This window comes from Solanum verrucosum, unplaced genomic scaffold (genome assembly GCF_900185275.1).
Source record: "Solanum verrucosum unplaced genomic scaffold, falcon-dt-bn FXZP01000100.1, whole genome shotgun sequence".
NCBI lineage: Eukaryota > Viridiplantae > Streptophyta > Magnoliopsida > Solanales > Solanaceae > Solanum > Solanum verrucosum.
Window position 1 is genome coordinate 284,517 of NW_026020254.1, and position 21,686 is coordinate 306,202.

General features: G+C 32.4%; 3 protein-coding genes and 2 pseudogenes across 3 annotated transcripts; 2 read left to right on the forward strand and 3 right to left on the reverse strand.

The window, feature by feature from the left end:
- The first annotated feature begins 826 nt into the window (after nucleotides 1–826).
- Nucleotides 827–4,875, forward strand: LOC125833138 (uncharacterized; annotated as a pseudogene).
- A 917-nt stretch (nucleotides 4,876–5,792) lies between these two features.
- LOC125833139 (protein FAR-RED IMPAIRED RESPONSE 1-like) lies at nucleotides 5,793–6,905 on the reverse strand (the record flags this gene model as incomplete). Its single annotated transcript, XM_049512283.1, has 2 exons — nucleotides 5,793–6,122; nucleotides 6,231–6,905. Coding segments are annotated over 2 exons (1,005 nt in total), but the record flags the coding sequence as incomplete, so codon positions are not given.
- A 97-nt stretch (nucleotides 6,906–7,002) lies between these two features.
- Nucleotides 7,003–8,404, reverse strand: LOC125833140 (uncharacterized; annotated as a pseudogene).
- Nucleotides 8,405–16,426: 8,022 nt separating this feature from the next.
- LOC125833141 (flotillin-like protein 1) lies at nucleotides 16,427–17,065 on the forward strand. The gene has a single exon (XM_049512285.1). It carries the CDS (start codon nucleotides 16,427–16,429, stop codon nucleotides 17,063–17,065), a length of 639 nt encoding a protein of 212 aa, XP_049368242.1.
- Nucleotides 17,066–18,083: 1,018 nt separating this feature from the next.
- Nucleotides 18,084–18,654, reverse strand: LOC125833142 (uncharacterized). The gene is made up of 2 exons (XM_049512286.1): nucleotides 18,520–18,654; nucleotides 18,084–18,395 (listed from the first exon to the last, which is right to left on the reverse strand). The coding sequence occupies exons 1-2, from the start codon at nucleotides 18,652–18,654 to the stop codon at nucleotides 18,084–18,086; spliced, it is 447 nt and encodes a 148-aa protein (XP_049368243.1).
- Between the last annotated feature and the right edge of the window lie 3,032 nt (nucleotides 18,655–21,686).

Below are 21,686 nucleotides of genomic sequence, written 5' to 3' on the forward strand. Positions count from 1 at the left end.
AATGACGAGATTGTTGTCAAACAAAAAAAAAGGTTGGAGAAACCCCCCAAAAAAAGGGAAGAAAGGTGACATATGTTGTTTCCAGACCCACACTTCCTAAGGTATGTGTTTAAACAAACTTTTATATTTTTATGGTTTTGTTATGGTGTTGGTTGTGTTTGGACTGAAATTGTTAAAATTAAATTACAGTGAAGATACATTACTTATCAATTCAATGTTTTAATAGTAAGTTAGAACAATATCGATTTGTAATCGGTAAATTTAGTTTAACATTGATGCATGTGATTTGTGAAATCGAAGTAAGAGTCATTTTAATTTCAAATTCAGTAAAAGCATCATCTGTTGTACAGTTTTGAAGGTGTATCAGTTCATGATTTTGTTTGTTGATGCATATGATGTATCTGATACATTCATAAACATCATTAAAAGCGAATGCCTGATACATATATGTATTGAATTCATGTACAATATACTGTTAGTGACCTTTACAGTTTGTTCCTGAGAATAATTCAAGTATTTGGTTGGTTGGGCTGATGTTAATTACTCATGTATCTTATGCATTTGACGACGTGTTTGATATGATGTCATTATAAAACTATAACGTATTTACTGAAATTACAAATTATCTTCAATGTATCATTCTCTCTTAATTACATCATTTGTTTGAGATTAGACAAGTACAATTATATATTTTGTTTTTCTGTATAAACAGGGCATGAATTATGTTATCAAAAAAATACCAGCACATCCATTGAGATTTGGAGCAACGTTCAATTTTGTTTTTGTGAATGAAATCAAGAAGTCCATAAATGAAGAAGGTGTTGAAATGTTCAAGAATACAATTTTTGGACCATATTTGAACATTTCGAAATGTAATTTCCAGGGCCAGATTACTAAGTGCTTGTTGTTGTAGGAGGTGAAACACGATAACAAAGATGTATTGCATGTTCAACATGCTAACGGGACTGTATTGCAGTTTGGTATAAAGGAATTTGCCATTGTAACTGGCCTTAAATGCAAAGGAAATGTGACAGATTTTTCATATCCGGAATCCACTCCGAGCCAGTTACTACAAAGGTATTTCCCTGATGCAACTGCAGGCATAACCAAAAGCCGCTTGATACAACGTTTTGTAATGGGTAATTGGGATACCACACAGGACTCCGTTCAGATGGCAATCTTATACTTCATCAATACTTTCATCTTATGCCATCTTGGTAAGACCTCCATAAAGATTGAAGAATTTCTAATGGTCGAAGATTGTACGTATGAATTGTATCCTTGGGGAAAGATTGCATTCGATAAGCTAATTACATCACTCAGGCAAGACTTCAACCAAAGCAAACAGATGTATCGCTTATTTGGTATGCCTTATGCACTCAATGTATGGACTTATGAATGTGCATCTAGTATAAATCCAGAGATTGTTGTTAAAGTAGCGAATGGTATTCCCAGGATTTGTAATTAGAGTGTCGTAGTTGTGAAGCCAAAATATGAAAAGTTTATGTCTAGCATTTTCTCCGAGGTAACATTACTTTTAAATTTGCAATTAACTATTTTTCAATAAGCTTTCTAATTTTTTTTTGTAAATAACAATTTTTGTATTAGACAATATTGTATGACATTCAACCATTTTAAAATGCAGAATGCATGTTTAAACATTGTACCAACACAAGATGAAGTTGAGGCCCTTGATTTACCCGATATTCAAGATGCACATACTCCTGAACCATCCACAACAGCAGTGCTGCCAAACAAAGTACAAACAAGGGCTTCCACTTCAGGTTTTGAGGATTTCTCAACAAGCCCTCCTCGTCATTTATTGACAAAATCATCACGTGTGTCTGGTACATCATCTCCACCACCACCCAAAAGGAGAAAGAAAATTGATACACCTAAAACAAAGGTGTTGGAACCTGAATTGCCAGAGCAGTTAAGGCCGCCATTAAACCAGTCATTTTCAATGCCGGATGAAGCACCTACCCCACCTGCTAATATATCTTTTGCCCATGTCTCTTCACAAGTCCAAAAAGATAAGTCTGTATATCCCGATAATGAAGAACTGAAACAACATATGAAGGAATACGTAAGTAATGATATTAATTTATATTTATTTGCTTATTCATAAATATAAAACTGAATTATAATTTTTTTTGAATAGGTTGACAGTAAATTTGAGTATCTTGTGAATTTGATAAAGGCAAACCACTTTGAGATGATGAATTCTAGGAATAGGGAGGACGACAAACAACCAAAGGTATTGTGTTGTATATCTGTTTTGTTTGTGTGTTTTAACTTTCATAGCTCATTTTGTTAAAAAATTAATTCTTGAAGGATTTGGGCGGCAAGTCTACGTCGTGCATTGTTGAAGTTTCCGGTAAAGAAGTCAATGATGGACATCAAACAAGTACCTGCAAGTTTGATCAACAACCAACCTCACCGATACAGATGGATTTTGCCATTAATGACCAAGACATTGGTGTAACTGATTTTGATGTTGAAGTTCAGGTTTATTTTTACTTTATTCATTGCGGATATTTAATTAAACAATTTATCAGTAACATATTTTGTTTGAAAAAAACTTGTTTAAAAAAATACAGACTGAAGATACATTGAAGAATCATCAAGAAATGAATGAAGTTTCAGAACTTCAATCATCAGATGCAAATGTTCATCATACTGCAGAAACAACTGAGCATAAGAAGGTACTATTGTCATCATAAATTGACTATTAGTATACATCAACTTTGTAGTGATACATCAAAATGTGCCATTATAATACATTATAGTTTTCTTGTGTGATTATGATACATCCAATTTTTGTGTGTATGATACTTTACATTTTTAATTATATATATATATGATACATTCCATTACAAGATACATACAAGTGTGATTATGATACATTGCAGTTTATTTGTGTGATTTGTATACATCAAATTTTTGTGTATATGATACTTTACATTTTTAATTATATGTGTATATGATACATTCCATTGCAAGATACATATCAGTGTGTCTAAATAAAATTGATTGTCTACTATATGTAATCTGTCTTGATAATTATATGTGTATCATTTATATATCATATGGTTTATCAAATCTTATTTAATTATCAATTTGAATCATATAGGATTCTACAACATCTGGTACAATATCATTTGAAACTCGAGAAGGCATGCATATACTTATTGCTGATCTAGGAAGATTGCTTATTCCTGTTAAACCAGTTAGTGCAGCAAATCCACAGGAGTTAACCAATAGCAAAATTTTACTTTCGGACAGTCAATTACCCCCTGATATTTCAATCACAGAGATTGTTTTCCGAAGTAATACAAATACTCCTCTTGCACGTATCAGAATGCCTTCAAAAATTTGCAAATCTCCTTATTTGACTTCATTTGGGTCAAGTGAAAAAGGAAAAGAGGTCACGGAGGATGTAATCCGTCCAAATTTTTCATTTGAAGGTTGTGAGATCACAAATCAAGCCTCGTCATATCTGATTGATGAGTTTATTGAGTGGGTTACTACAGGTCTTCTCAAAACACATGCCAAAAAGTAAGTTTTATACTTTTTACTACATTTGTTCAATTTTGAAATTACAAATCTTGTTGCACTTTTAAATAACATTTTTTCTTTACACTTTATAAAACAGGAAACCAATAGAGGATAAGTACAGAGCAAAAGCCTCTTCTTTAGGTTTTGAAATGATGAATTATGTTGTTGCATATCCATCCAATAAAAATTGGTTCTATGCCATGTCCCAGCCCAAAAACTGCTGGACTGATCAGGTAAATATGACATGTATATGTAAATTTCATGTTTCTGCTACATTAAATTGAAATGTATCATATATAGTTATCTTGATGTATATGATACATTCATTTAATAGGTGTTATATACATATTAATTCAGTATCTAACTTTTTATTTTCATGTTTTTCTTTTTAAATGTATAATTATGTTTATAATGTTTTGTGTAGCACATGGATGTTGTTTTTTACCATCTTCGTAAAAAATCAAAACTTCGCAGCATGAATCAATACAGATACACAACAGTAAATTGTTTGTTCAGTTCACATATCAACAATATCCATGAAAGGTATTATAACAATGTGGTTGATGATGATATTAGTACCCAATAACACATTGATCATGTTGTAGCTGTATCTGTACATGAGAGGTCAATAACCAACGTCATGAAAGGATTTTCAATACCAGCTGCATTACCATGGCATCTTGTGGACGATGTTTACATTTCGATTAATTGTGATGGAAAGTTCCATTGGGTGTTAGCTGTTGTTGAATTGAATCGGAGGTTGATACGCGTGTATAACTCTTCTATAGGTACAAGGAAACAACAACATTATGAGGAGATAAAAAAGTTGTCAAGGATGCTACATTCTTACCTCCTTGACAGTGGTTTCTTTAAAAAAAAATGGGCGGACAATCTGGCCAGAACTTGATGCATATAAGGACAAACAAACTGGTACACTTTTGGAGTCACATGTTCCTTTCACTATTGAATACGTTCAAGGCATCATGCAACAAGAAGAGGATAGCATGTAAGTATTTAAATTATTGACTACAATCATATGTGTAAGTTTTTTTTACAAATTTTTATTCTGCATTTTGTTGTAGGGACTGCGGGTTATATGTAGCTACATTTGTAGAGTTTTTGAGTGACCAACTTGTTATACCACCTGATATTGATGGCCATCTAGCAAATTATCTTCGCAATAGATATGCAACATTGTTGTGGAGATACGATAGCGACAAGTTCAAGGGTGGATACATAAGTGAGAATGACGATCCACCAAAGCCTAAGGGTCAATTCACAACACCAACTGAACAAGATTTCGTTAACATAGATTAGTACTTAATAGGGATTGCATGAACAACTTTTCATGTTGTTTTGTTTTGAAGACAAATTCACTTTTTTTCATGTGTTTCTCATAAAACTTAGTACAATATTTTGTTATTTATTAAAATTGTGTTTTCACTATATTGCTTTAGATAAATTTGTTGCTTTATAACGTTAAGCCCCACAATCATCACTGTTTGACTTTAAGTAATCTAATAGTTTACTTTCAAATTGATATATATGATACATAAGTCGTAATGTATATTATGCATGAATGTTATTCACATATACCAAGTACATTTATGTATAAGCAACTTAAATTATATGAATGTATATGATACATCATGTAAATCTACAAAAACATAACACAACAAACTTTTAAATTGAACTTCAACACTGCTAAGGTAAAATATATCAAAATTATAAATGTATCAAATACAATTTTAAGAGTTTTAATGTGTGTTTCATTAATAGTCTTCAGTGTATATGATACAACATAATGTGGTGTATATGATACATACAAAACACGTCTGCAAAAGTAAATTTTGGGACACATAATTTTGTTTAAATCATTAACATGGTTTTGAATCAATATTTTATTCATTTACACAATAATTATTTTTCGCAATTTATACATTCAGTATAAGAATAATTTTATATTTAATATAAGATTGGCACACTGTTATGAACTAATGCATTTAGTTGAACAACAAAATAAATTGTTTAACAATACACTTTATTTAATCCAACTACTAAAAGCGAAAAATACATATAATCGAAGAAAGAAAAACACAAATATCCTATTTTAAAACATTATTTCAATTCTCTTTCGGGAAGAAAGTACAAGTCCTCCTGTTGTGACTTTCTTGTCCACATTGCCCACAAGAATTCTTGTTCACTGTTATCTTCTCATCCGCGTTTTTCTTTCTTCAATTCCTTGGTCGTCCAGCCAACCTTCTGTACCTAGGTGGCAAGACAATTTCATCTAAAACATAGTCTGGAACAGTCCAATCCTCCTTATATGGCATTGGAACCATTGCAACCTTGTAGGTTTTTTCTAATGCATCCGGCTTGTAGTAATCAGAGCAATACGGATGCATATCCGTAACATTCTTGTGCTTCAAAACTTCAATTGCGTGTTCGCAAGGTATCTCATCATATTGAAATCTTCCACACGTACATATTTTTCGCTCAAGGCATACAATGTATCTTCTTCCGGCTTGATAAACTGAAAAAATATACTCAGACGATGGGACAACCTGAAAATAATTAGAAGTTACTGATACATTACATAATATGACATTTACATATCATTTCTAAAAAAAAAGGGATATGAAGGATACATCCAATTTTTGTGTGTATGATACATTACTGTATGATACAATGCAAATCAGAGCTGCTGATACATCAAACAGAAAGATAGGGATATTGATAAATACCTTCATATTTGAACTTTTAGATGCGTTTACAATCAATACCTCCTCAAATCTTCGGCCCAATGTGTCATTTGTATATGACGCTATTTCTCTATTTTTATAGTTCCAACTACCAAATAGAAGTCTAGCTTCCTCCAAGAAGTCTATTATAGTTAACCGACGTGCATCAACAAGGCAACCATTGATACAATCTGCGATGTTCGAAGTCATCATTCTACCTCTGTTTACTATTGAATGAACTCTTGACCACCTCTCATACCCAGCATTCTCAAGGTAATCCTTCACCCTGTGATCAACTTTCACCACCTTAGCCATTAATTTATCAAAATCTTCCTTTCTGTTTGCCTTTGCCATTGAGTAAAATATATCACTTAGTGTGTTTTTACTCCTTTTGAAGTTTGAACATACATTCTTCCAAAGATGCCATATGCATGCACAATGAGGTACATTTGGGAACACAATGCTTACACTTTTCATAATACTTTCATTTCTATCTGATACAATACACATGTTTTCACGCTCGCCAAATGCATTTTTGAATTGTTCGAAGAACCATGTCCACGAACAGTCATTTTCAGTGTCTACAACACCATATGCCAACGAAAATATGCAACATATTTACAAAGCAACACACATTTAACTATATTATACATAACTGTTACACTAAGATACATTGATTATACACTGAAAACGAAGTTCAAAATTATGTCAGTATTACAAAAGTCATACCTACACCATCGAGTGTGCTCGCTGATACAGAAGTACCTTTGTAAGCCCCGCCAAGATGTGCAACTTCCACTACAACTACTGGTCTGCAATAGTCAAACCCTCTTATCAATGACCGTAGTGCTATGAAAAGATACATGAATTGATTACTTTCCGTCTTTTGCATCCTTATATATGAATTTGGATACACATTATTTAGCATCCATATGTATCTTGGCATCTGCTTATATCCTTCTGATGGTTTACCCTTTAGCATTTTCAATGCACGTTCCTTAGCATGCCATGCTTGCTGGTATGATATTTCAACCCCATATATTGCTTGAATATCTTCAATTACATCTTGCGGCGTATGAATTCGTTTATGATTAAACAACTTGGGGGCAGTCACACCACTAATAAATTCAACTGTTGCTTGTACTTTTGTAAGTATCCTATCTCGCATCGGACACATATGATCATTGTTAAAGTACCTCACTTTGAATACATCATATTTCTTTCTGCACGAAGACCTTAAAGTCCACCCACATTCATCACTGAAGCAAACTAACACATAGCTGTACACATTTTTTCATTAGATTAAGTCATATAACAAAAACACTGTTAAAGTTTTCCACAAATAATGTAACTGTAATAATAAAGAACATAACAATCATAATAACAATCATAATACTTACCATTTTGTTTAAATCATTAAACACCAATGAACTTATCAATACAATAGAAACTAGAATTATACTAATTATATGCATAAACTGAAGAAAAACAAATCAAATTAGAGCTAAAACAGTCCAATACCTTTTTTTATCCGATCTTTTCACTCTGAAATTGAAGTTGTTCTTTATTTAATATTTCGCCATTACAGCGATGAGTGTTCCTTTATCCTTATACAACTGGCCTGTCTTCACATCAGTACTATTGGAATCAGTTATGTAATTTGTAGCATTCAATTCTGGAATATAATCTAAATCACAAATTCTCGATTCGACCAGAGCAAGAGCTTCAGTATCTCTTTCTGTACCTTCCACGCATATGATTTCACCGGATGAACAATCAAAGTTATGTATCTCCCCAACCATTTTCTCAGTTGTATCAATACATAACGGATACATGCCGATTCCAGGCTCATTTCTTCTTACTTCCAAATAAAGTTTCACACCCATGTCGTTCCTGATTTTCAACGGACATGTGTTTCCGTGTACGATGTATCGAATTTCAATATCTTTTCTAACACCGTCGATCTCTAACTCTGCTAAAATCAACGCTTTAAGATTCATAAATGAAATTGATTCTCCAACGACAATTCCATCAACCTTGTAACCTTCGTAATTAACATCGCTTACCCAAATTCCAGAATGTCGTAATAAAATTGTGATATTCATCGTCTAAAGCTGTTTTTTTCAAGTTCTTAGAATGTAGATCCACTTTATCATGATAAATTTGGTTAGCTGAAGGAGCTCTGATTTGAAATTTGAATTTATCAATTAGTTACGTAATTGAATTGAAGATTTACAATCTTTCAGCGTGAATTATCGCATTTATAGTTATTAAATCAAATCTACGTTATTGTTTCCTTCTAAGACGCAACAACTATTAACTGGAATGTATCAACCCTTATGTATCCCGTGCACAACGCTATGTATCCCACAATTAACATTTTTAAGGGATTTTTGGTAAATATAAAACTAGAAGGGATAGAATGTTATTTAGTAGTTATAATATGTGGTTTCTATAATTTATACTTAAAAATTTTCTCATTGTTATGTCACTTGGTAAATATTCTTGATAAGAACTTTTTGGAGAGTTAGTAACACTCTTAAACATATGTGAATTATTATTTTTCTATTTAAATAACGGAAAAGGCTCAAAAATACCCCTGAACTATCGGAAATAGCTCACATATACCCTTGAACTATATTCTGGCTCAAAAATACCCTTCCGTTAAAGTATTGGGTCACTTTTACCCTTACTATTAACAGAGATGTGTTAAGTGCCATGTGGACGCCACGTGGATGCCACATAAGCACCCTTACTATTATACAAGAAAAGTAATGCATGCAAAAGATTGAACTTTTAACTTTAAAAATGAAAACTAAAAATTGTTTACTATATGGTCGAGAAAAATAATAAGTTTATTAGATTGGGGTAAATAAGACATTAAAGTAATCTCATTCTCATTTCTTTTGGGACATACAATTTGACCTCTCATTTCTCTAAAATACATTTCCCCTCTTCTCTCTAATAGGATTCACCTAGGGTTTCAGATTTCTCTCATGGATGTCATTCCATTTCGAAGTTGATTTCACCTCTTTGTTCATTTCACTGCTAGGGTTTCGAAGTGGATTTTGGCGGCTGAGGTTAGTAAAGTCGTTGTTCTTATTTCGCGATGGTTCTAGTTTTGCGATTCCAAAGATATTTTTTTGGTTAGGGTTGCAACTTTGTTTATAATAGTTGGGTATGTTAGATTTAGGGGAAAATTTCACCCCTTTCTTCATTTAAGAAACTATTTCACAAAAGTATTTGGGTATGTTTATAATATTTGGGTATGTTATCGCTTTCTGAAAATAGATCATAAAAGGAAAATGACTCACAAGATCACAAGTATTATGGAAACAAAATTTAACAGCACTTCAGAAAATACATAGAATGTAACTCTTACAGGTTATTAGTCACATGGGTGTCTTCATCTGAGTTATTTGAACCTCTGTTGCTATTGCAGGTGTAGTCCCTTCTAAAAAAAAAAGGATAAAGGCTCTTAACGTAGATTTCTGCCTCAACATATGGAGCAAAGTTAGTAACATCTAGATATTTGATCGAGTCATCCTTTGGATTATATTTCCTCTCTAGGGTTCACAGATTTTCATGGTTGGATTTCAAAATTGACTTCGCGGCTGGTTTTCAAAGTGATCTTCGCGGCTGTAGGTTAGTTAATCTTTGTTCTTATTTTATGATGTTTATGATTTCAAAGTTGTGGATAGTTAGGCTTTGCGACTTTGTTTATAATATTTTGGTATGTTAGATTTAGGGAAAAATTATTTGTTTATTTGAGTTAAGCAAATAATCTATTGTTTATTCCAAATAGTTTAAACTATTACTAAAAGTTTTGATCTTTTTCCGGAATATGGTGTAATGGATATTTAAGAAGGGCGTGTGGTTTCGTATCTTATTGAATTGTGGTCCAATAGCTACAATTTTTGTAATCTTTTGAGAATGTTGTCTCGTATGTTGGTCCTATTCTGTCAAGGTTGGATTTAAGGAATACTTGAGTTAAAGTAGTAGTATTTAATGGACTAGTATATGAATATATATTGTTTAGTCCTAGTCTGAATTTGATGTGTGTGGTCCCAAATGCCCCTTTTCATTGTTTATTATTCCCTTTTTGTAATTTTTTGAGAATGTTGTCTTATATGTTGTGGTCCTATTGTTTATCCTAAATGTCCTCTGTATATTATGGCTTGTTTATTATGAAATAGTTGAATATACTAATAGTTGTTGCTTACAAAAACTAAAGACAAGAATAATCAAATGGAAACAAAAACACTTGCAAAAGTTAACAATAATGCATACTACTACTAGACCTCACTATTCTGTTTATGCCCCACTGTATGTTTTTTCTTTATTTTAGTTTAGATTCCTAAAGTTTAAGACATGTTTGTTCACATTTTTTCCCACAATTGTTTATGTTGTAAAACATGTGGCCCCTGTATGTTTTTTTCTTTCTTTTACTTCATTTCTGCATAACAGTCAGACCTTGGTCCCAAATGTCCTTTTTCATTATTTATTATGATCTTTTTGTTTAGAGCTTTTACATCTATTATTTATGTTGTATTAAACATGTGGCCCCTATATGTTTTTTCTTTCTTTCAATATAGATTCCTAAAGTTTATGGCCTATTTGGTCATATATTTTCCCACTATTGTTTATGTTATAAAACATGTGGCCCCTGTAAGGACTTGATGTGTGGGGTTCCACTGCCCAAGTGTAATGACTTATTTATTGTGTATCTTATTCATTTATGTTTGTTGAGTTATTTTTACTCCATTCTTTATGTTGTAATAAATATGTGGTCACTGTTTGTTTTTTCTCTTTTAGTATAGATTTCTAAAGTGTAATGACTTGTTTATTTAGCTCTTGTGTGTTTGTGTTTCTTATTCATTTATCTTGTAATAAACCTGTAGCTCATGTGTGTTTTATGGCAATAAGGAGTTATTTAGCTCATCTGTATTTGTGTATCTTATTTATTTATGTTTGTTGAGTTATTTTCACTCCATTCTTTATGTTGTAATATATATGTGGTCACTGCTTGTGTTTTCTCTTTTAGTATAGATTTCTAAAGTGTAATGACTTGTTTATTTAGCTCTTGTGTGTTTGTGTTTCTTATTCATTTATCTTGTAATAAACCTATAGCTCATGTGTGTTTTATAGCAGTAAGGAGTTATTTAGCTCATCTGTATTTGTGTATCTTATTTATTTATGTTTGTTGAGTTATTTTTTCTCCATTCTTTATGTTGTAATAAATATGTGGTCATTGTTTGTTTTTTCTCTTTTAGTATAGATTTCTGAAGTGTAATGACTTGTTTATTTAGCTCTTGTGTGTTTGTGTTTCTTATTCATTTATCTTGTAATAAACCTGTAGCTCATGTGTGTTTTATAGCAGTAAGGAGTTATTTAGCTCATTTATGTTTGTTGTGCTATTTTCACTCCATTCTTTATTTAGCTCTTGTGTGTTTGTGTTTCTTATTCATTTATGTCTGCTTTTCTTTCTCAGTTCAATATGAAAGATCTTTTGGTTGACCTTATGTTGCATTATGGGGGTAAATGGATTACAAAACCACTACTAGTATATGGCAAGAAGTATATTGCTACTAGGAGAGACACTAGTGCAGATCTCTTAGACTATGATAAGATAGTGGAAGAGTACACAAAAAACTTAGGATTTGTGCTTGTGAAACAAATACTAGTGAAAGGGCCTTCTGGGAAATTTTACTTGCTTGAGGGATCTGAAGGTAGTAAGACACTCCAATGCCTATTAAATGAACAATTTAAGGTGGTTAATTTCTTTGTTGTGGATGACTTTGAAGAAACTGTTTTTGCACCAAATATTATTCACCATAGTGAAACATACTTGGTAGAGTGTGAATATGGAACTGATGCTGAAACAGAAAGTGATGATGACCAGTCTAGTGATGATGAATATAACTTTGATGAGTTAGAGCTTATTAAGATGTTGAAATCTAAAGAAGTAAATGCTGATCTCAGTCACTACAAAGAACTTCATCCCTCCATGACTTTCAAGGACTTGAATGAGGCAAGAAAAATTGTGAATTTGTATTCTCTTGCAAATTCCAAGCCTATAGTAGTTGGAAAAAGTGACAGAACTAGACTAAGGTATAAATGCATGATTGGTTGTCCATTTGTCTTGCTTATTTCACAAGATGGTAAAGGTCCAGGTTTTAAGGTTAAAACACTGAAAATAAATCATAATTGTGAGGATGCATTTAAAAATCCTAGAGCTTGCACAAGTACTTTAGCACAATATTTCAAGAGTAAACTGCAGAATAATCCTCAGTACAAGCTAAAGGATATGAGAAAAGACTTGAAAGATCAGTTCAACTTGAATGCTAGTACCTCTAAGTTGAAAAGAGCCAAGAGGATGGCCCTTCAAAAATTGCAGGGAAGTTTCTTAGATAATTTCAACAGAATTGAAGCTTATGCAAATGAGCTTAGGCTAAGCAATCTTGGTAGTGATATTGTGATCAATTTATCAAAGGATGTATTGGAACAAGGTAAAAGAAAGTTCCTTAGGATGTACATCTGCTTTAATGCTCTGAAGTTGGGATGGAAAGAAGGTTTGAGACCCTTTATTGGACTAGATGGGACCGTCTTGTAGGGTCAATGCAAGGGACAACTTTTGGTGGCTATGGCACAAGATTCTCAGAATTGCTTCTATCCATTGGCATGGGTTGTAGTTGATAAGGAGACAACTATGACATGGATATGGTTTCTACAACTGCTGAACAATTCATTAAATTTGAAAGATGGTCAAACTATCACCTTTATGTCTAATATGCAGAAGGTAAATAATTTCTGTTTATTTGAATAATTTTGTCTTCTTTATATAACAGTTTGTAACTGTATATTTGCTTATTTGACATGTACAGGGACTGATAAATGCAGTAAAAAATGTCCTTCCTTTGTCTCACCACAGGTACTTTAAGTTATTTTAATTATTTTGTTCTCTTGAACATGTTAACTAACTATTCATTTTTACTGATTATAGGTACTGTGTTAGGCATATTGAGGCCAACTGGATGAAGAGATTTAGGTCAGGAGATATGAAGAAACTACTTTGGTGGGCTGCTTGGAGTACTTATGAGGAAGATTTCAAGGATCAGTTGAGTGCACTTGGTGCATTGTCAAAAAGTGCTGCCAAAGATTTGCTTAAGTATCCACCACAGACATGGTGCAGGGCATATTTGGATACTATATGCAAAAATCAAATGGTGGATAATAATTTCACAGAGTCTTTCAACTCTTGGATCCTGGAAGCAAGAGGTAAGCCAATCCTAAAAATGCTTGAAGATATAAGAATCAAGATAATGAACAGGTTAAGAGAGAAGGAAGAAGATGCAAGGAAATGGACTATTGATTATAGTCCTAAGTGCATGAAATTATTCACTGCATACATGAGAATAGCTCAATTATGTAGTGTCGATTTCAATGGTGATCTTGGATATGAAGTGTCTGAGGGTGAAGATAGGCACACAGTGAACTTGGTTGAGAAAAAATGCACATGTAGGTCATGGCAGTTGACTGGCATTCTATGCCCTCATGCCATCAAAGTTATGTTGTACCAGAAGATAGAACCAAAGAATGAAATTAATTGGTGGTACAGTAAGGAAGCTTATTTGATGACATATAGGGAAAAGTTGATGCATGTAAGAGATGAACAATTCTGGAATGTATTGCCAGAACATGCAATGGTTCCACCTGATCTTGTGAAAACAGTGGGAAGACCAAAGACCAAAAGAACTAGGGAAAAAGATGCAGCAATTAAAAGAGCTGGAGAGTGGGCTCACTCAAGAAAAGGAACTAAAATGACATGTAGTAAGTGTGGTGAAACAACTCACAATGCAAGAACATGCAATGTAAGAACATTACATATTTACATATCTCACTGTTATTAGTACTATGTAGTTAACTGCACATAAACATTGTATTTTCAGTTTGTTGAAGGAGAACAAGAGGCAACATTGAAGAGAAAAGGGGACAGAACTGAGGAAGAGTCTGAAGAAGAATCTGAAGAAGAGGTTGAAGAACCCCATGGAGAAGATTATGATGTTAATAGCTCAGCCCCTAGACCAACACAAGATGAAGAATACCATTTCATGTCCTCACTACAGTATGAACCATTTGGACCTGCTAGAGAGCCTGAAAGTGATCCAGATATAAGGCCTCAAGTCATATCTGAAAATAGCACAAAACTAAAAATGAGGATGAATCAACAAAGAGCAACTGGAAATAGAGTTATATCTTTTAGAGATGATCATGTTGGAATTAGTGAGCCTACAGATTTGCCTTACTCACCTACTAATCTCACTTGGAAAGGAAAAGAAGCTGTCACTGGCAATCAGTTGGAAAGAGAGAGACAGAAGAAGGTGGACAAGTTGAAGACAAGAAAAACTAATGGGAAATCCCAGATTTGAAGTGTTTTGGATGCAAAAAGTTGTCTAGTTTGTTTATTTTTGCTTGAAGTTGGTAAATGCAAAACAATGCATGTGTTTTGTTTATTTTGGGTTGAAGTTGGTAGATGCAAAACAATGAATGCATTTGTTTATTTTGGGTTGAAGTTGGTAGATACAAAACAATGAATGCTTATGTTTATTTTGGGTTGAAGTTGGTAGATGCAAAACAATGAATGCTTATGTTTATTTTGGGTTGAAGTTGGTAGATGCAAAACAATGAATGCATGAGTTGAGTTTGGTGAAGATTTTTGTTACTGGTTACTGTCCAGCTTTTGTGTGAAGTTTATTTCCAATTTTAGTTAATGTTGGTAATGCATTATGGTTTCAGTGACTGCTCCCACTATGCTCTTTCCTATTTAATTCTTGTCCTGTTCAACTGTTTCTTTACAATTCATGTACTTGCCCATTTTGAGAAAGTAAGATGACAATTTAATGTCGTATGTGCTTTTAGGCGTTTAGTTTTGTAACTTCGCTGGCAATTTGTTGGTGACTCTTGCAGTTTCTTGATGTATTTTGCTACAATTTAATGTTGAGAGTAGTATTTTTTTCATTTCTTTAGTCAAAGAGGGCATGGAGTTCTTGTTTTTTTTCTTAACAAAGGAATATATTTGAACTTTATCTTTTGTCATATGAACCAGAAGGAAGTACTTTGTTCCTGCTGCTTCTTGATCAAGCATATTCTAGTATCTTGTAAAATACCTAATTAACTACTTATTTATATGGTTGGAAAAGCATTAACAATTATCACCATCATTCTTTAACAAAACGACTCCCTCTGACATGAATCCCTTTTTAATTAAGATTGAGTTGAACAACGTACGCCACGCCACATGGTAGCAGATATGAGCTGTCCTGGAAAGAGTTTAGATCTGAGGTTGATACTATATACCAAGAAAATCAACATTATTTTATCTGTAAGTTATGCAATAAACTTTTCTATGTTTCCTTGTAGAATTTAATGAGTGTTGTGATTTAGTTTGCATTTTGACAGAATGAACAGATCACTGGAATTAAAGATCTTATTGGTTCTGCTATTTTGGATTCAGAAGTTCAGGGCGGCTTGAGAGTTGAGATGGCCCATTGGCAAGGATTCTTCATGTGGTCGATATGTTGTTATTGGTATCAGTCACACAACTGCAAAATTATATAGAAATTCATCAATTAGATTTAAGCTTCGGTATGCAAATCCATTTGATTTCAAATCTTCAACTGGTGAGGTTACACAGGAGATTTTCTTGAAAATGCCTGGAATTATATCAGAGTTACGAGTATGTTCTCTTTCCGTACTTGCAATAACATTTCTTTTTCCTTTATAATTTTGGATGTCACTGCATGATACACATGATGGTATGATGTTGCTCCAAACCATATTGTAGTGTTGTTAGCATCATAAGCTTAGACTATTGGAGTATATTGATTTGATTTTCATCCTCTTACAAAAAATGCAGAAGCAAACAATGGACGAAGATCTGATGTTTGAAATGCTGGAAAACAACTTGTAAACTGTGTTTCTGTCTTGAATGAGATTTTCTGATAGTTTTTATACTGTTAAGTTTGAGTAAAATGTAAGTTTCTACTTGTCCGTGTGTGGTGTTGTGGGTCTTAATTCTTGACAACCTCTACTTGTCATGTTAGGAAGATCAAGGAACTGCAAACATGATGTACCACATACTAAGGGCATCTGAATTTCTGGTGATCACTGGGATTGGTATTAATGAACTGAAGATCACAAAAAAGGCACTAGTATGGCCATTGCAGAAATGTCGAATCATTGATGTTACTCCTGTGAACTATACTTTTGAAGTCAATACTATGAGTGCTGAGAAGCTGCCCTTCCTTCTCCCTGTTGTTTTCACTATAGGTCCATGTGTGGATGACCGTGAGAGACTTATCAAATATGCTAAACTTCTATCCCACCATGAACGTGATTCACACGATGTGAAGGACCTTGTTCAAGGTGTCATTGAGGGAGAGACTCGTGTCTTGGCTGCTTCCATGACCATGGAGGAAATCTTTAAAGGCACAAAAGATTTCAAAAAGGAGGTATTTGACAAGGTTCAGCTTGAGCTCAACCAATTTGGCTTGCTGATTTACAATGCTAACATTAAGCAACTGGTCGATGTTCAAGAGCACGAATACTTTTCTTACTTGGGGCAGAAAACTCAAATGGAAGCTGCAAAGCAAGCTAAAATTGATGTTTCTGAGGTCAAAATGAAGGGTGAGATTGGAGCTAAGGAGCGAGAAGGTCTCACACGTCAAAATGCTGCCAAGATTGATGCTGAGACAACCAAAATTTAGTGCGGTGACATTGCCATTACATGAAGTGACCCTTCTCCTTCCCATGTCCCAAAGTTTCTAATTGATCGACAAAACAACAAAAACAACTTTAACGGTAATAAATAAACACATTAATAAAAAGTACTAAAATTTTTATCAGCATTAGTTAAGTGCCGTTAGATCCAATGTCGCTAAAGGCTTTAGGAACATATACAAAGAGTGTTAATTGCTGCTAAAGATCATTATTGATGTAGTGCGATTTAAAATAATTATCATTACTAGTTAAATATTAGGCTTAAGCTTCAAATATTGTAGAAAGAAAGAAATTCCCCTTCATTTTCAAAAGTTCAGATTTTGAGTTAGGCTCGATGTGACAAATTATTTATGTCAACATTACTTCAAAAAAATCTGCATACTCACTGTATTCATCAATAATGTTATGAATAATTCAAATATTGGTACTAGAATATTTAATATTACAGTTGAAACAGTTTATTGTTGTTATGAAACGGATATTTCAACAATATACATATAGTTTTATGTCCTATAATAATTAATGCTCATATAAAAAATCTACGTACATATCCACCCAAAGGGATGGTGATGGAAACTATGAGTGCAAGCATTTCTAACAACTATGAGTGCAAGCATTTCTAACAACTTGCCTGCACATTAGTCTCACCAGCAAGCCTAAAGAGTTTGGCCAAACCTTCCTGAAAACACGTATCCACAGGTACATACTTCAACTTTTCCACTTCATTCATATAAGATACAATACCAGTAAAATCCATATCCATATTGACAAAAGCAAGATGACCAGTAACGCAAGATGACAAGCTGGTGAACATATATTTTTTTTCCCTGTACAACTACTCTCCATAATGCATAATACATAATTCAAATTCCATAAGTACTACAACTTCATTACAAAATACAAATTCAATAATACATAAACTTGTAATTCAAACTCCATAAGTACTAAAACAACAAATATTCAATTCATACATTGAGTCTTAAAGTGTTTGATCCTTACATACATTCACTTCATGATCCTTGCAACAAACACAACGAACAAAGCACATGAAATGAAAATGATAGTTTTCAATTTTTTGATTTTCTTCTCCAAAAGCATAAGTTTTCCAGCTTCTTGGGCTGAAATAAATTTCGTTTCTTCAAACAAAATTTCCAGATTGTCCCTTTCAGCTTTTTCCATTCCATCGACAATCCGTTTCAATTTGTTTCTTTCAACCTTCATAACATCCAATTTACCCTTTAAGTCCATTATAACAGTTACTGCTCTTGGTGGGAGTTGTTGTTTGTCTTGCCATTCCCAATATCCACATGAAGTGGCCTACATGTAGTGTACAAATTCAACTATCAAGTTTACATAATAATTTAGAGAAATACTTAATGTTAATTTAACAAATAAGAGTTTGTATATAAACATACAAACATCAAACTAATTTACAACTTACTTTGGGTCTAGGACATTTGTAGAACCTTCTCCCTGCATTCAAATCAGTCCAAGCCGTCAAATTTAAAGCATTGAGACCACAATGACATCTTCTTGCATACAATTTTTCAAGTGAATCGATAGAGGATTCAGACATTGTTTTGAAATTTTTGTCTACTTCGAAACCCTAGCAATGAAATGAAGAAAGGAGTGAAATAGTTTCTTAAATGAAGAAAGGGGTGAAATGAAGAAAGGGGTGAAATTTTCCCCTAAATCTAATATACCCAACTATTATAAACAAAGTTGCAACCCTAACCAAAAAAATATCTTTGGAATCGCAAAACTAGAACCATCGCGAAATAAGAACAACGACTTTACTAACCTCAGCCACCAAAATCCACTTCGAAACCCTAGCAGTGAAATGAACAAAGAGGTGAAATCAACTTTGAAATGGAATGGCATCCATGAGAGAAATCTGAAACCCTGGGTGAATCCTATTAGAGAGAAGAGGGGAAATGTATTTTAGAGAAATGAGAGGTCAAATTGTATGTCCCAAAAGAAATGAGAACAAAATTAGTAATTAGGATGTATGAGTCTATGTGGAGGTGAGAATTGTTTGGTGCTTATGTGGCGTCGACGTGGCGTCCATGTGGCGTCCACGTGGCGTCCACATGGCACTTAACACATCTCTGTTAATAGTAAGGGTAAAAGTGACCCAATACTTTAACGGAAGGGTATTTTTGAGCCAGAATATAGTTCAAGGGTAAATATGAGCTATTTCCGATAGTTCAGGGGTATTTTTGAGCCTTTTCCGTTTAAATAATTATGTATTTGCAAGTTTTCTATACGATAATGTTCACTTTTTTTTTAAAATTTGAACTATGATTAACTATTTATCAAAAGACATTTTACCTGACAATTGTTTCCTTTTCTTACATAGTTATAACATATTTAGATAAAAAAAGGAAAATAATTAATAGTTGAGATGTGCTTTGACAAATAATTGGTGATAGTTCACATAGGAAAAATGAACACTTGATAATTTAGCCAAAAGACTCACAAAAATGTGATACTTTATATGTGATTTTGATCGTTAACTCTGTTAAAAATTCACAATAATTTATATTTTATATAAATTTGATATGAAATGAATTTACATAGAGAAACATAGCCAATGTTAATTCATCTGATCATCCATAATAACTTATTTGAGATTGAAACATACTTATAATAATTATTTCACCCTTAATTAGTAGAAATAAATCCATGCATCCCATATATAGTTAGAGGTCAAGCATCCTTTTGGGAACAACATCTTGAACTTGTTAAGAGATGACTTGGTAGAATGCATTAGAAAATACAATGCATGTATTAACTTTGTGTATTATTATATTTTATTTAATATACTTTTTAATGTTATATAGAATCAATATTTGCATTAGTTTTATACTTTATTTGGTAATATATTATATATAGCAATACACAAGAAATCATAGTATATGTATTACCAACGCAAGGGATTTTAATGTATGCCCTTGTGTATTTCACATCCTTATTTTTCAATGTCCATTTACACTTTACAGCATATTACTAAAAACGTTATTAGGAGCCAAAAAAACATCTTGGTTGAAATAACTAGGAGAGGAAAGGGGAAAAGTAAAAGTCCACTACTAATAATTAAGTGCATATGAAGTCATAATGCCCAGCTGTTTGTCCTTTATTTACATGAAAAAATATACAATATCAGTGTATTCATAGGTTTTAAATTTTAACCCATGATCTGAGAAAAAGTGAGAACTCATGAAAAGCAAAAATTGCTAAACTAAGTACCCATGCAAATGTTAACTGGTGTTTGAATATACATAGGTGGAATCCCTTAAAGCTATCATTTGATCAAGAATTTTAAATATTTTTGATAAATTATATAGTAATTTGTATGAAGTTTAGACTAAAGTTTTAAAATGTGTTTGATCATAAATTTCAAAAAATATTTCACTCCTTTTAAAAAACAACAACATGAAATATGACTCATACACATGAGTTCTAAAAACACTATCAAATCATACCAAATGAACATATTTTCTAATCAAAGTTATGCAAAACCTTTATTGACGATGTTCATTATTATTATTACAAATCATACTATATTCAAATAAATTTGACACACAATCAGTATTTTAATGATGAATTAGATAATACATTATCCTAGAATCATAAGACGATATTATAATAAAAACTTCAAATAACACAATTATTAGCAACGGTAAGAAATGAGAGACCTAGCTCATATATTGACACGAATTAACATAACAATCTAAAGAAAAAGTTATACATTATAAGCAAATATTACTTTATGTAGAAGATAAGAGACCTCATATATTAGCGATAGTTTACAATTCGAAGAAAAAATTATTCATATCAAGCAAAACAAATTCTAAGTACATTTATACAAAACAAGCAAAACAAATCCGAAGTAATAGATGAGGCTTTTATTTATAAAATATAAAAAATTGGGATAAATTTTAAAATTTAAAAAGAAATCAATGGTTATATTTTGGCTACAAAATCCTTTAATTTTTTTTAAAAAAAGGGCTACAAAATAGGTCTAAAATAGATTTTGAGATTTGAAATTAATCTTTCAAAAATTAGATAATTGCTATGGCGCTAAAACAAATATTTGATAAAAAAAATAATTTTAAAATGCTTCTAAAATTCATGGTCAAAATGAGTCCTAAAAATATCTATGCACTCCTATTGAATCCTTGAAAAGAGATTATATTTTAAAATCTATCTCACACTGGTTTGATAATCTTAAAAAGTTCAAACAATATAAGCTTAGTATTAGTTCATGATAGCTTTATAATATCCACTTTAAAAATGGTAACTTTACTTTTTCTTCTCCACTATTTTTTTTCTTCCCCTTCACTTCAATTCATCCAATTGGTAACCAATATGGTTGGGGATGGTCTTTTACTAATGATTTTTCCCTTGACTTCACCCAATTAATTAGTATCAAAAGTTTAGAAAAAGATGTTTTTACTCTTCTTTTACCCTATCTTCTTGTTTTATTTTTTCATTTACCCTAACCCAATTGATATTTAAAAGAAAATATAAAAAAAATTGGTCATAAATCACTATGGAGACGTCATAACAATTAGGAGATGGGAAATACAAAAAAAAAAAATTAAA

What these genes read in the sequence shown, in the direction of transcription:
- LOC125833141 (XM_049512285.1), top strand. Translation starts at nt 16,427, where the DNA reads ATGTACCACATACTAAGGGCATCTGAATTTCTGGTGATCACTGGGATT.
- LOC125833142 (XM_049512286.1), bottom strand. Translation starts at nt 18,654, where the DNA reads ATGTCTGAATCCTCTATCGATTCACTTGAAAAATTGTATGCAAGAAGA. An exon ending in ACAAATGTCCTAGACCCAAA is followed by an intron (nt 18,396 to 18,519) that starts GTAAGTTGTAAA and finishes CACTACATGTAG; the next exon opens with GCCACTTCATGTGGATATTG.